Source organism: Zonotrichia leucophrys, chromosome 1, assembly GCF_028769735.1.
Source record: "Zonotrichia leucophrys gambelii isolate GWCS_2022_RI chromosome 1, RI_Zleu_2.0, whole genome shotgun sequence".
Lineage (NCBI taxonomy): Eukaryota > Metazoa > Chordata > Aves > Passeriformes > Passerellidae > Zonotrichia > Zonotrichia leucophrys.
Genome location: NC_088169.1, coordinates 88,400,479 through 88,415,202, shown reverse-complemented (window position 1 = coordinate 88,415,202; position 14,724 = coordinate 88,400,479). Strand labels below are relative to the sequence as shown.

The 14,724-nt window shown below is 48.9% G+C and overlaps 1 protein-coding gene across 1 annotated transcript; it reads left to right on the top strand.

The window, feature by feature from the left end:
- The first annotated feature begins 1,914 nt into the window (after window positions 1–1,914).
- Window positions 1,915–5,103, top strand: LOC135442537 (trypsin-like). The gene is made up of 5 exons (XM_064702433.1): window positions 1,915–1,994; window positions 2,702–2,870; window positions 3,473–3,726; window positions 4,334–4,470; window positions 4,866–5,103. Exons 1-5 carry the CDS (start codon window positions 1,955–1,957, stop codon window positions 5,013–5,015), a joined length of 750 nt encoding a protein of 249 aa, XP_064558503.1. The 5' UTR covers window positions 1,915–1,954; the 3' UTR covers window positions 5,016–5,103.
- The last annotated feature ends 9,621 nt before the right edge of the window (window positions 5,104–14,724 follow it).

Below are 14,724 nucleotides of genomic sequence, written 5' to 3'. Positions count from 1 at the left end.
AATTGTTTGAAATTGTTTGATGACTGTCAATGGCTTTTGATAGCTATTGATGGACTTTTCTGCAGCAAGCCTGTTTCAGGACCAAAAGGGAGTTGCAAAGATGTCAAAGAGGAACATCTTCAGTCCACGGACTTTTTTCTTGAAACTCAGCTGTTTGGACTTGAACTTTCTTTGCATTGTTTTTGCCTTTTCTTATATTGTAAAATTGTTTTGGTGATTTGATAGAATTGTATGTTCTACAGGTGAAGAAATCCCCTGTTCATTCCACACCAGTACTTGAGTGAGGGTTTGATTGGCAACAGGTAACCTGTTAAGTGTTTGTTCTTTCCGCTGCATGTGCACAGCAGGGAAAATTACAAACACTTTTCTTTTTCATTAAATTAAATTAAAAAGCTGACATGTCACAGACATCTTTTCATTAAAATCCTTTCTTTAGGATTTTTCTCCCTTCTGAGTAGCTGTGGCCTCAGAAATTGTTTACATTGCTACAAAATGTAAACAATGGTTATCTGCTGCTGTGGAATGCAACAGGTGGATCTGTGATTGGTCTCAGGTTGATGTTTGGATTTACTGACCACGCACGGCAGAGCTGGGTCTCACTCTCTGCTGGGACACAGACCTTTGTTATTCATTCTTTTCTATTCTTAGCTTAGCTAGCCTTCTGAGGACTTTTCCTTCTATTCTTTTTGGTATAGTCATAATGTAATATATATCATAAAATAATAAAGCAAGCCTTCTGAACATGAGGTCAATATTCTCGTCTCTCTCTTCATCCTGCAACCCTTGTGACCACTGCCACAAATTTCTCTCTGGATCGTGACACTGTGCGTATCAGTCCTCCAGGGTCTACAAAATTTGAATCAAGAAATGGAGAGGAAGAGTATTCTTATTTAGTGTCTCAAACTATTCCAGCATTTCCAAACATATGGCTTCTCTTTAATGTCTCGGGAGAGAAGCCTTTGTCTTTCAGGAGCTAACATGATGTTGTTTGCAGCTGCTTGGAGAATGAACATGATTATTCAGCAAAGCATTAAGCTTTAGAAAGCTTTGCATCATGACAGAAATCCCACTCCTGCAGAGAGGGATTTCAGAAGATCTCACTATTTGTGTTTGCAGCATTATTGCTCATCTACATTACACTCATAAACATCAGAATTGTACTGAAATTCTTATATGGCAAAAATGAGTCTGTAGAACATTCCAAAGATGAAGAAAAGCATGGTTCAGTACATAGGCAGACATTTTATTACAGGTTAGGAGAGAGAAATTAGAAAAGGGAGATGCTGAGCATTCCCACATTTGACCTATTTGACTTGGGAAACGAGGAGGGGCACAGGATCGTTTTTCTATCCTCCCTTTTGAAATTACAATGGAGGAATTTGATTTAGGAAAACACTGTATTGCATATGATACAAGCACATATTATTCAAGAAACGGAATTTGCTAAAATAAATTTAACAAAGTTAACCACTGGGTTTGCTGGAATTTTTTTGGTTTTTTTTCCCAAATAAATGCAATGTATCTTTGTGTCTGCTATCTAAACTATGCAACTTTGGGTAAAACCATGCATTTTTAAGAAAGATACCATCAGCACAGTGGAATTTGAAAGAGGTTTGAGAGTTGTTATTCCTGTTGTACAGGTGCTGTGTATAAGAATGAGACAGACAAACAACTACACGTCTTCCAAAGCCAAAAGGTATTTTTGGATTGAAGGCTACCTTACGGAAAAATTAGAATAGCTCTCTGTCTTAGCAGAGGTTTATGATTAACGTGTATGACATTTGTACATTCTACCAATGCCTGTTAATTCCCACATTTGGACCTTTAAATTTTCCACTGTGTACTTTTTGTCTGGAGAAAACCTTGGACTAGAGATAAGACCATCACCAAAAACGTATTTCTAGCAGCTGCCACGTCCAGTCAGCCAGTCTGGGTTTGAGGTCAAATCGAGACCATGAAGTGCCTGCTGCTTCTCGCATTTATTGGGGTGGCTGGTGAGTATATCTTTTATTTCTATTTCTGCCATTTAATGGGAAGCTGATTTTCTAAATGAAAACTGCAAGGTAGCCTGTTGTGGGAAAGCCAAGTCAGTTTTGACTTGCACAAGTCAGAGCCCTGCAGGTTCCATCTTCTGTCAACTCATAATGCCTTGTGCCACAAGCTGGAGAATGAACACCTTCATAGGGGTTCCTGACCCAGCTATGGAGATGTGGCCACAGCTTCAGAAAAGGATGCCTCCTCCTTCGGGACTCAGGAGTGCACAGGAAATAGCTCTGGACCGAGAAGTCCTAAAGCAACTGCAAAATTTTGGACCCTTGGTGGGTGCTCCAAGAAGATGTCACTGCACAGTAGTTTTTACTTTTTCCCTCAGTCATCACTTGACTGTCTCAGTTGATGGGATTCAGGGAAAGACACACCCATGATCTGATCCAACCAGAACATTTTTGTGTCCCTGTGCTCCCTCAGGGAGTAGCCAGCAGGGCTTTACTTGCAGATACGTGAGGCACCTGTGTAAGTCTGATCCTCGTCTTTGTTTGCACAAGCAAATGCATGTGCCTTAGACCTGCCCACCAGCGCTGCCCTGAGTGTCCATAGAAGGGGAGCCTGCAAGTGAGGGGCTTCAGACAGGCAGCCACAGGGCAGATTACAGACCACATTACTTTAGGCCAGCTGTTGACACATGGCACTTCTTGTCCCCCAGTTGCCTTCCCCACTGTTGCTGAAGACGATGATGACAAGATTGTGGGAGGCTACACCTGCGCACAGAACTCTGTGCCCTATCAGGTGTCCCTGAATTCTGGATATCACTTCTGTGGAGGTTCCCTCATCAGCAGCCAGTGGGTCGTGTCAGCTGCTCACTGCTACAAATCGTGAGTCAAAAAATTACATCCTTCTAGAACCTACTTCTGTCTTCCAGTTCACTTCTAGCTGGCATTCTGAGCTATGAGATAGAAATATGTAAGTGCCTCCATTCTCATCAGAGACAGCCAAGGGATGGGTGGATCATTCAGGAAGCCAGGCCGAGGCATCCTGAGGGGTTTTCCACTTATGCAAACGTTCCTGTGAATGCAGAGCATTTTCTGATATAACAATGAGATAATCAAGCAGAGAGGTCTGGGCTTTGATTTCCTATCAATTACATGAATCTTGCTAAAGCATTCTTCCTGGAGAACAGGAAGAGGATCAAGGTTCGGCTGGAGCCGTTTGCCTTGTCCCAGAATATCTGTATCTAGTGCTGCTCTGTATTCAACTGCTGCCAGGTATTTACAGACCTGCAGAAATTCACCACCCACGCATGGAGCGAGTTAAGATCTCAGTGTGGATTCCCAGGGCTCCCTGCAGGACAAGAAAGATGCTCTGCCCCAGAAGGCTTCTGTGGCAGTGGTGTTGGAGCGAGTGCACTCAGTGACAGGGAGGTTTCTCTCAACCTGCCCCTAGCAGTAAAGGACACGCTGTGCCTTCTGTTTTCCAGTCGCATCCAAGTGCAGCTGGGGAAACACAACCTGGGGCTCACTGAATCCACACAGCAGTTTATCAACTCTGCTAAAGTCATCCGGCACTCTGGCTACAGCTCCTACACCCTGGACAACGACATCATGCTCATCAAGCTGGCCAGCCCAGCCAAGCTCAGCAAAGCTATCCAGGCCATTGCTCTGCCTACCAGCTGCGTGGCCGCCGGCACCACCTGCCTGATCTCCGGCTGGGGCAACACTCTCAGCAGTGGCTGTGAGTACTCTGGGGGAGCCTACAGACCCCTGGGGGCCTAGGACAGTCTTTAGGTCCTGGCCATTAACCCCCAACAGGACAGGCTAAAACACAGGGAAGTGCTGTGGGACAGCTTTTTGGAGTGATGCGTCAGTGTAGGGACTGCACAGTTAATGTCAACAGAGTTGTCAGTTCTCTGAGAGTAAGGGTGAAGTCTGGGACTGTGGAACTTGAATTCCTACCAGAGATCCCTGTTCTCTCACACCCATGGTCAGAGATGTGCATGGCCAGTGGTGTGTATTCCATTGAACCTGCACCAGAGGAGAGGATGGTTTTCCTGAGGCTCAGGTTTCTTCCAGTGCATGTATCACAAGAGTGGCCCCACCTTTGCCAACTGATGAACTTCCAGGTACCAGAAAAGTTAAGGTGGCTGCAGTGTAGAATTTTGGGCCCATGGGTGGAATTTGTTCCATCTCTACAGAAGGGACCCATGCTGTGCTTACTGTGGACAGGAGCAGAATGGCTGCTAGAACAGGGTGTCCAGCATTTGCTTTTCTGCTAAGATCTTGCCTGAGCTCTGAAAAGGACTCAGCAATGCCAGCAATCATCTCTCCCTATTTCTTTGCAGCTAACTACCCGGATGAGCTGCAGTGCCTGAAGGCTCCTGTCCTCACTGACCAGCAGTGCTCTGATTCCTACCCTGGGCAAATTACCAAGAACATGATGTGTGTCGGATACGTGGAGGGAGGAAAAGACTCCTGCCAGGTAACTCATCTGCCTCTCCTCACCCAGTCGTTTCTCTCCCACCTTTTCCTAGCTGAAGAGGCCTCCACATTACAGAGTCAGCTATACTCACTGCACTGGTAAATCTGAGTTTCTGAATGACAGCAGAGGCTTCAGGCACACATGTCCTGAAGGTTTGCCAAGTACCGCATCCAGCAAAAGCAGGCAGCTGACTCACCCTTAGTTGTGGTGCCCTTGGAGCTCAAGTCAGGCACGGTAGCATCAGGTGGAGAGTGTGAATCAGGAACAGCCCTGGTAGAACTTTGTGCAGAGTACGCCCGGCAGGGCTTCCTCCAGGGTCAGTGGTCTCAGGGATCTCTGGCTCATTGCTCAGGCTGATGCCATTTGCTGAATATCCATACCCTTTGTGTGCACAGGGAGATTCCGGCGGTCCCGTGGTCTGCAATGGACAGCTCCAGGGCATTGTCTCCTGGGGTTATGGATGTGCCCAGCGAGGCCATCCCGGAGTTTACACCAAGGTTTGCAACTACGTCTCCTGGATCCAGTCCACCATTGCCTCCAACTGAGATGCTTGTTTGGCGTGACCTGTATTTTTTCCTCATCATTTCGGTTCTTTTGGGTCTGGATTAGCAAAAATTATGAGAAATCAATAAAAACTTTCAGACACCCCTACTTTGTGCATGATTTTGCCGGAAACTTCCAAAAGCTCTTATATGGGGCACAGTGGCAGTGAACACCAGTTAGGAGAAAATACTTATTATTTGTAGTGCCTGTCAATTGACAGGGTCTTGGAACACCTTGCAGACTCATCATCAGGATTATTTCAGTCAGTCACATGCTCTTGTTTCTGAAGCAGAACATCATTTCTGTTCTTTTTGAGCAGGAAAATTATTAGCCAATATTTCAACAGTTCTTGAAGTGATTCTGAAATTCATCCTCTTTCTCTTGGAACACTACCAGCTCCAGTATGGCATCATTTGTTTGGGCCTGCTTATATCCCCGCCTGAGGAATGGAAGAGGGATGAGGATGTTGAGGGTCAGGAGACCAGGAGAGGGCAGGGCATTGCAGTAGAGTATTTGGATCTGCCATGTTGAACAGTTGGTCCTTGCCAGGAGGCTAATTGGGACGTCGTGTTTTGTGCTTGCAGAGTCCCAGAACCAGGCTGTGGTGTCCCAAATCCCAAGATGAAAAGGTCAGGACAGAGGAAGGAGGGAAGTGAGGAAGGAAGGCAAAAAAGTGCAGAAAGACAAGATTTAGAGCTGGGAGGGAAGCAAGAACATGAGCCATAAAGGGAGGAAAGTAACGAAAAGAGCAGGAGAGAAGGAAGGAAGATAAAAAGGCAAAAGTCCATTTAAGAATGAACACTAAAAGGAAGACAGGAAATGAAAGTAGCAGGAGGGCAGGAAGGAAAGGTCAGGGAGTGTTGTAGCCATGAGTATCTGCTGCTGCCTGGGACTCTTTGCCTACACTCCTGGGATACTGGGAAGATTGGATTACATTGCAGTGCTCAGGCCCCAAGCTAGTGATGTAACATGGGGTCCCAGCTGCACAGCTGTGTGCCCTTCCCTTTCAGACCAGTAGGGCCAACGATTAGAGGGCCAAGTATTTTGAGATTCTGGAGAAGGAATGGGCTGTATGAACTATTCCACATCCTGGTTTTCAAACCATAAGTTGACATACCAAACAGATTTAAAGGAGAGATGGATAGGGAATGGAATAGAAAATAGGAAAAGAATAGGTGTAACGGAACAGAAAGGAAAGGAAAGGGACACAGAGAGACGCAGAAGGAAGAAAGTGAGAATCAGTCTGAGAATGGCAAAGAAATGAGTGGAGGTAGTGAGGACAAGAAGAAAACAGAGTCAGAAGGTGATTCGGAGATAGGAAAGATCAGAAAAGCAGATATAGACCATGCTAAATACAGACAGATGGCCAACAGAAACACAGTCTCTTTTCTGAACACCTGGAGGCCAACTAAGAAAACGGGGCTCTCTCAAGCAGAGGGCTCAGTGTGTGCTGGTGGCAGATCCCTGTTTGCCTGGAAAGGTTTGTGCTGTGCTGCACCAGCCTTTGACTCACTGTGGATCTTGTTCAGCACAGAAATATGTGCCTGTGTCATTGAGTAGGGCATGCTGTATCTGCACAGCTAAATGGTTGTTCCTAGTCCCGTTACTCTGGAAGCGATTTTCTCAGAGAGATTTCTGAGGAGAAGGGTGTGCCCCACAGGATGTGCTGATACACCCTGACCTTCTCTGTGCCAGAGAAGAACAGATACAATTCTTGCCTCTTTATTGCAGCAGTCTGCACAAGAGTACCAGGACACAAATGGACAAAGCTGGAGAAAACCATGTCCTCTGCTCTCTGTGTCCACCCAGCCTGGCTCACCTGCCCAAGGCTGTGGGAAATCCCTGTAGGCAGGAAGGGACACTCGTAGTTTGTGTGCCCTGAGTTTGGGCACAGAGCTCTGGCACAGCCTCTGCCCATCCGTGCTGGGCTGTGTGCACAGCAGGGTGAGACTGGCCCATACAGGACATGGAGTGATGCCAGTGCCCAGGGCTCTGAAGGGCTTTGCAGTGAAGATGTTCCCCTGTGTCCTGTCAGCAGAGGAGAGCAGCAATGCCTGCAGCTCCTCCCAAATCCTCTGCTGCAGCTCTGAGTGTGTCCCATTGCATTCATTTCCCCAGGCTGCCTTGAGAAGAATCTGGGAAGACCCCAGATTCCTCTACAGAAGTTGCAGAAAAAAGGAAAGATATTGGGTTGCTTTGTAGGAGCCCCAAATCCTGCCAGCACCAGCAGCAGCAGCAGCAGCACTCCAGCAGAGAGGAGGCTGTGCCTGATGTGTCCATGCCAAGGGTCTCCAGTTGCCTGGGGTGAGCAGAGGGCAGGGCAGTGCATGGGGAGCCTTGCAGAAGACACAGGATTTGAGGAGTCAGTGATGTTGAACAGGCATGGCTGCTGTGTGGGGCCCTGTGTTTAGGCTCTGGGAAGTTTGGAGGTTAGCATGGGAATGTGCAGGTTGGGAAGCACCTGGAGTGCCCTGAGCAGGCCTGTGCTATGCACGGGTGTGTGTCATGAAGGACAGAATCATGGGATGGGCCAGTGTCCTGTGTTGACTATATGATGCTTTTATCCCCAATCTTCTCATTCTGTTATGCTGAATAATAAGTTTTGCCCCTTTAAGTCTTGTTGCAGAGAGTGAAGGTGGGAGAGGAGAAGTGCACAGTTTTTATTTTCTAGGCACTGCTGTCCCTCCTCCACATTCCTGCTCTGGACTGTGTTGTCTGTGGGACCGAGGTCTTTTTTGTCTTTAGTTAGTTCAGCTAGCTGAGGCAGAGAAGTTCCCTGGCCAGTGGGTTTTTTCCCATTTTCTCTGGAGCTGTTCAAAGCTGCTCTGGCCTGAACACCAGCAGGGCACCGGCAGCTCACACCTGGGCCCACCGGGCCGGGCCTGGGCCGCGGCATTTCCAGTGCCTGAGGGGCTGATCAGAGACTGAGTGAGCTGAGCTGCAACCCTGGGAGAGGACTTTCTCAGTTTGTCATCACTTTTGGAGCAGCAAGGGGTTTTATTTTGTAATATTGTTAAGGTTTTATTGTATAATAAACAGGTTTTTTCCACTTTTCTCCAAGGAGGTATTTTCTACCGGACTGGTTGGGGGTAGGGGACAATTGAATTTGCTGTCCTACTGGAGCCCCTTTTGGGATTCTCTCCCAAATTTGCTCTAAACCAGGACAAACCCTCTAAGAAGGGACCTCAGGGGGTCCCTGCTCCAACCTCCCTGATCAAGCAGAGTCATCCCAGAGCACGTGGCACACAATTGTAACCAGATGGTTCTGGGATATCTCCCAATAGACTCCACAATTTCTTTGGCAGTTTCTTACAGGGAAACAGTCTATCACAGTGCAAAGCTCTGACCTTAGATTCAGTTGGAACATCCTGTGCATCACTTTCTGCCCTTGGCCTCCTGTCCTTGTGCTTGGTCTCACAGTGAATAACCTGGATCCACCTACCTTGCCCTGCTGGCAATGCCCTTCCTGATGCATCCCAGCACAACTCTGGCTTCTTGGCCACCAGGACACATTGCTGGACCATGGGGAACTTCTTGTCCAACAGGACCCCCAGGACCTTCTCTGAAGTGCTGCTCCCCAGCAGGTCAGCCCCCAGCCTGTGCCAGTACAGCAGGTTATTTTTCCACTCACGTTAAATCCTGCATTTCCCTTTGCTGATTTTCAGGATGCTCCTTTCTGCGCATTCCTCACACCTGTCAAGGACCATCTGAGGGGTTGCGCAGAACTGTGGGCTATCAGGAATTCTTCCTAATTTGGTGTTATCAGTGACGTTCATGAGGAGACCCTCTACACCATCACCAGAATCACAGATGAACAGAACACTGTAACCTCTTGGAAATCTCTATTAGCTGCAGAGCTTGTGAACACATATAGTAACTCTAGAATGTTTTTCGTAAAGCTGAACGATATTATGTGGATAAACTGATGGAAGGCAGGTGGATCCTGCCCCAGACACAACTCTACATGAAGGACTTAGGGATCCACTGAACACTTTACCAGAGCAAGCACAGGCTTGTGCTCTGCTGTTCCTATTCCTTGACCACAGAACAACCACAGACAAGGCGCTGGAACAGAGGAGCATGTGGGCAGCTGCCACACGGTGCTGGCTACTGCCACACCTGCCAGGCCTTGCCTTCATGCACAGGTGCAGCAAGAACTTCCCACACAAGCACTCCTTCCATTTCACAGTTAGAAGTGTGAGCTGGGTTCACTGGAGTTAAGTAAGAGGTAGACAATGGAGTGCAGATTGAAGACAGAAAGAAAAAGCTAGGGAAGGGAAGGGAGACAGAGAGAAGAAGAAGAGCTGACAGAAGCAAGTTTAGTTCAAGAAAGACTTACATGTTAAAGGAGGCCTGGAATGGCAAGGAGACAATGATGGACAAATAAAGTGTCAGCATCTGAGAAGAGGAGGAAGGCAAGGCCAGGAAGCAGAGCAGCTAAGGAGTGAGAAGTGATCACCCTGCCTCATGCAGCAGCCACAAATGGAAAGCAGGTCCTGTTTGTGCAGGGAGTGGTTTGTGCTCAGCTCCCTCAGCAGTCTCACCACTGTGTTCACTCTCAGCACAGTAGTATGTGCCAGAATCATTGAGAAAGGCGTGTTCTATTGAGAGGGTGATACTGTCTCCTTTTATATTGCTGCTCTTGAAATGGCTCTCAAAACCCTTCTCCACCACTGCATTGGCACCTTCATATGCATAAACCAGCTGGGTCAGGCTGGAATTCTTCTCTGAAGGCAGCAGGTACCAGTACATAGCTCTGTTAGAGGATTTCTTCTCAGAGCATTCCAGATTCACGGATTCGCCTTCTTTGATCACCATGTCTGGAGACTGTTCCAGGGCTAACACTGGAAAGGAAAAGTAGGAGTAGTGAGGAAGAGGTAAAAACTGAGAAGAAACTCACCTAGGCACTGTGAGTTGGTAGGGAAATGGTGAGAAGGGATTGGGCAGCCAATGGAGCAGTTCCAGGCATGGGACTGCTCTTCAGATCAGCAGGTGAATTTCCAATCTCTCCTCAAAAGGCAAGGTGCATTCCTCGGCTGTTTGTGTCCAAAACCAGGAACCATCTACAGGCTGCACAAAGAATGACAAATAGATGGCCATTGCAGAAGATTCAGGCATTCCCATTGCCCCCACATTCCCTGCTGATCCTCCATGCAGAAAGCTCTGCAGGATGAAGCAGTGCCAGGAAGTGGCTCCACAGCTGGGAGAGCAGCAGCGGGATGAGTGGAGGTGCTCAGGGCTGGGTTGAGTTCACTTACCCAGAGGGGCCAGCATGGCCACAAAGAAACAGCAGGGAACCATGGCGGGAGAGCCCCTGCCCTGTCAGCAAGCTGCCTCTTGGAGCTGCCCAAAGGTTTGTGCAGAGGGAGCAGTGAGTGAGGGTGAGACATCTCGGGGTGGGGCTGGCCAAGAAATGACAGAAGGCATTGGCTGGCTGGGAACCCTGGGCAATGACACAAACTGTGTGTCAGCACAAACTCTGTTTCTGCAGGAAAGCAGGAACCCTGCAGAGATGCAGCAGGTGGAATGGAGAGGCTGGCATGGGTGGGTGTGGAGGGAAGGATGGGGATCTCAGCCTGTCAGTTCTAGCCTTTTTCCCATCCCACCAGGGCAAGGGGGCAGTGAGGGAGTGCCTGTAACACCCAGCAGCTGACTGGGCTTTAACCACAAGGACCTGAGCACCAGAAAGCATCTCCATGTCCCCACTGCTATGCCATGAGCTGCAGCTCCCCTGACCAAGCCTGTGCTTCACACTCCAGCAAGGAATTCCCAGCAGCTGTTCTTGACGGATTATGAGCATTTAGGTGAGGATTCCCCTGGGCCCTTGGCCTCTTTTTATAGGCAGAAATAAAGAGGAATAAGCCAGTCAGGGCAGACCTCGTGACTTCCAGCAAGCAGCAGGAGATGGATTGGATGGACCAGACAAGATGCTGGGAGACAGCAACAAGCCCTGCTGAAAACTCCTCTTGGAGTTCTTCCTCCTGGCCCTTGTCCTGGTCACCAGGGACATTCCATGGCTCACCTGGGCAGCCTCCTGCTGTGGGCAGGAACAATTCTCAGACATCAGATTGTTCAGGTCACAGGGTATGGGTGTAACATGGGATGTGTGTCGATTCCCTGCAGGCCAGTGGGGCCAAGGACCAGTGGGCTTTGCCTTTCCAGCTGGTGGAGAGGGAAAGTGCTGTGTAAACTGTTCCACATCCTGCTTCCCTGACCATGAATTGATGTAACAGGTTGTAATGAAGGAGAGATGGAGGAGGAAGGGAATGGAAAAAAGGAAGGGATTCAGTATGACAGTATAGAAAGGAAAAGTCATGGGGATACACTGAAAGACATGAAAAGAGCTAAGTGGGAAACAATCTGAATGTCGGAGAAAGGAGTCGAGACAGTGAGCACAAGAAGGAACCAGAGTGAGATGGTGATTCACAGATGGGAAAGATTAGAAAAGCAGATAGAGACCAAAACAGAAGAGAGACCAATCGAGAGATAGAATTGAGAGATGGACAGACAGACTGTCATACCGTGTTTTATCTGAAGAGCTGGGGGGGAAGTAAGAAAACGGGGTCCTCTCAAGCACAGGGTTCAGCGTGTGCTGGTGGCAGATCCTTCTTTGCCTGGAAAGGTTTGTGCTGTGCTGCACCAGCCTTTGACTCACTGTGGATCTTGTTCAGCACAGAAATATGTGCCTGTGTCATTGAGTAGGGCATGCTGTATCTGCACAGCTAAATGGTTGTTCCTAGTCCCGTTACTCTGGAAGCGATTTTGGAATTCCTTCTCAATATCTGCTTTGCCGCCTTCCACTGAGTACACAATCAGCTGCATTCTGGCATCCTTCTCCATGGGTAACTTGTACCAAGACATGTATATGAAATTTTTTGCTGATGCAGAACATTGCAGAGTGACGGTGTCTCCCACCTGGACAACTGTATCTGGTGATTGCTGAAGGGCCCAGCCTGGAGACACAGGAGATGAAAGGTGGGAAGTGAAATGCATTGAAGAAACAATAATACACATCCTTAAAGTATCTCATAGCATGGAATGCCACCAGGATTTCAGAAAGCAATGAGACAGTATCCAACTTCTCTGAAAAAGACACATAGATTACAAAAACACCAAGCAAACCAAGTTCAAATACAACAGTGAATCTGTTTTGAGAAACTATGATTTTGGAACACTCCAGAAAAATATAAAAATGGGGCAGGAAAAAAAATAAAGCTTTGCAGGGTTACCTGATTAAATATGTGGTGAAAATTTTTACTTGGATCATTGCCCAGCCCTGCCCTGGAATCCTTGGGAAGGGGCAGTGCCAGCAACTGGGAGCAGAGCTGAGGATGCAGCAGCAGCTCCAGTGCAGCTGATCAGGACCAAGGGAATGCCCACTTACCCACAGGGAGCAGCATGGCCACAAGGAACCAGTGGAAATCCATGGAGAAAGGCGCCCTCCTTCCAGGCACCTGCCCCTGGTGCCAGCACAGACACAGAGGTGTGCAAAGAGGAGAGGTGCAGAGCAAGAGATGCGTCTCAGCGTGGGTGGGCAGGGGAGGCAGCGGCAGTCTGAAATGTCACCAAGGCTCTTGGCTGCCCAGGAACGGTGGGCAATGACACCTGCAGGCAGTCATGAGCTGCCTGTGCTCTGCTCCTCTGGCTTCCTGCTGGGTGCAAGCGTGGCTGGGCAAGAGGAGGGGGGACTTCAGTAGGTGCCAGAGTTCAGAGCTACCACGGAGCAGGATGGGGCTGTGGGGCAGCCTGAGTGTGTGCGCAGGAATGCACAAAGTGGCAGAAATTGATGGGAAGACAAGGAGACCTCAGGAATGCATGTTTGTGTCTGTGTCCCGCTGTTTGTGTCCTCCCTAGCCTCCCTGACACTCACAGATTCCCAGCCCTGCAAGCTGCAAAGTGGAATCTCTGCTTCTCCCAGTCAGGCCTGATGTGTTGTCCAGGTATGGAAGAAATTGCTGACCTGCAGAGCTGGTGTCTCTTGGAGCCTGGCAGAGAATAGTTCTGTAGCTGTTCTTCTCTAATTCCCGAGGGGAATCTCAAGGAGAGAACAGGCTGCCTTTGCTTCTGCACTCAGTTTATCCTTTTGGAGACACTCTTCATCTCAGAGAGATTTCTGAGGAGAAGGGTGTGCCCCACAGGATGTGCTGATACACCCTGACCTTCTCTGTGCCAAAGGAGAACAGATACAATCCTTGCCTCTTTATCGCAGCAGTCTGGAAAAGAGCACCAGGACACAAATGGACAAAGCTGGAGAAAACCATGTCCTCTGCTCTCTGTGTCCACCCAGCCTTGCTCACCTGCCCAAGGCTGTGGGAAATCCCTGTAGGCAGGAAGGGACACTCGTAGTTTGTGTGCCCTGAGTTTGGGCACAGAGCTCTGGCACAGCCTCTGCCCATCCGTGCTGGGCTGTGTGCACAGCAGGGTGAGGCTGGCCCATACAGGACATGGAGTGATGCCAGTGCCCAAGGCTCTGAAGGGCTTTGCAGTGAAGATGTTCCCCTGTGTCCTGTCAGCAGAGGAGAGCAGCAATGCCTGCAGCTCCTCCCAAATCCTCTGCTGCAGCTCTGAGTGTGTCCCATTGCATTCATTTCCCCAGGCTGCCTAGAGAAGATTCTGGAAAGACCCCAGATTCCTCTACAGAAGTTGCAGAAAAAAGCAATTGTAGAAAAAAGAGATTGGGCTGCTTTGTATGAATCGCAAATCCGGCCAGCACCAGCAGCAGCACCATCAGCAGCAGCACTCCAGCAGAGAGGAGGCTGTGCCTGATGTGTCCATGCCAAGGGTCTCCAGTTGCCTGGGGTGAGCAGAGGGCAGGGCAGTGCATGGGGAGCCTTGCAGAAGACACAGGATTTGAGGAGTCAGTGATGTTGAACAGGCATGGCTGCTGTGTGGGGCCCTTTGTTTAGGCTCTGGGAGGCTTGGATGTTAGCATGGGAATGTGCAGGGTGGGAAGCACCTGGAGTGCCCTGAGCAGGCCTGTGCTGTGCAGGGGTGTGTGTCATGCAGGACAGAATCATGGGATGGGCCAGCCAAGAAGGGACTTAAGGGAGTCACTGCTCCAACCTCCCTGCTCCAGCAGAGTCATCCCACAGCACAGGGCACACAGATGGTTCTGGAATATCTCCAGAGAGAGAGGCTACACACTACCTTTGGGCAATCTACTCCTTTGCACAGTCTTCACAAGTGCAATGCTCTTAATACAGACTAAAGTGTGTTTCTATCTTTTGCCATTTCTCATAATGCATGGCATTACAATGAAGGACCTGGATCCACCTCTTGGAACCCTACCTTCAGATCCTTCTAGATATTGATGAGATGTCTACTTAATTGTTTCTTCTCCAGACAGAAGCGGCCCAGCTCCCTCAACCTTTGTTCCCTAAAAGATGTTCCACTCTACTAATCACCTGTCATCCATCTCCTGTCCTGGACATTCTGCATGAGCTCCATGTGTCTCTTACACCAAAGAGCCCAGAACAGGACACATCACTGCAGATGTGCCCCTCACCAGGGCTGAGTGCAGCCTCACTTTGCTTGCCCTGCTGGCAATGCTCTTCCTAATGCATCCCAGGACATTCCTGGATTCATGGCCACCAGGACAAAGTGCTGAATTATGGGGAGCTTCTTGTCCAGCAGGATCCCCATGTCCTTCTCTGAAGAGCTGATGGTCAGTGCTTCCCTGTGCTGCTGCAAGGAGCAATTCCTCCCCAGGGT

Excerpts from the sequence above, each read along its gene's own strand:
- LOC135442537 (XM_064702433.1), top strand. The coding sequence starts at position 1,955 with ATGAAGTGCCTGCTGCTTCTCGCATTTATTGGGGTGGCTG. Across the intron at positions 2,871-3,472 it reads GCTGCTCACTGCTACAAATC|TCGCATCCAAGTGCAGCTGG; the intron begins GTGAGTCAAAAA and ends TCTGTTTTCCAG. Across the intron at positions 4,471-4,865 it reads GAGGAAAAGACTCCTGCCAG|GGAGATTCCGGCGGTCCCGT; the intron begins GTAACTCATCTG and ends TTGTGTGCACAG.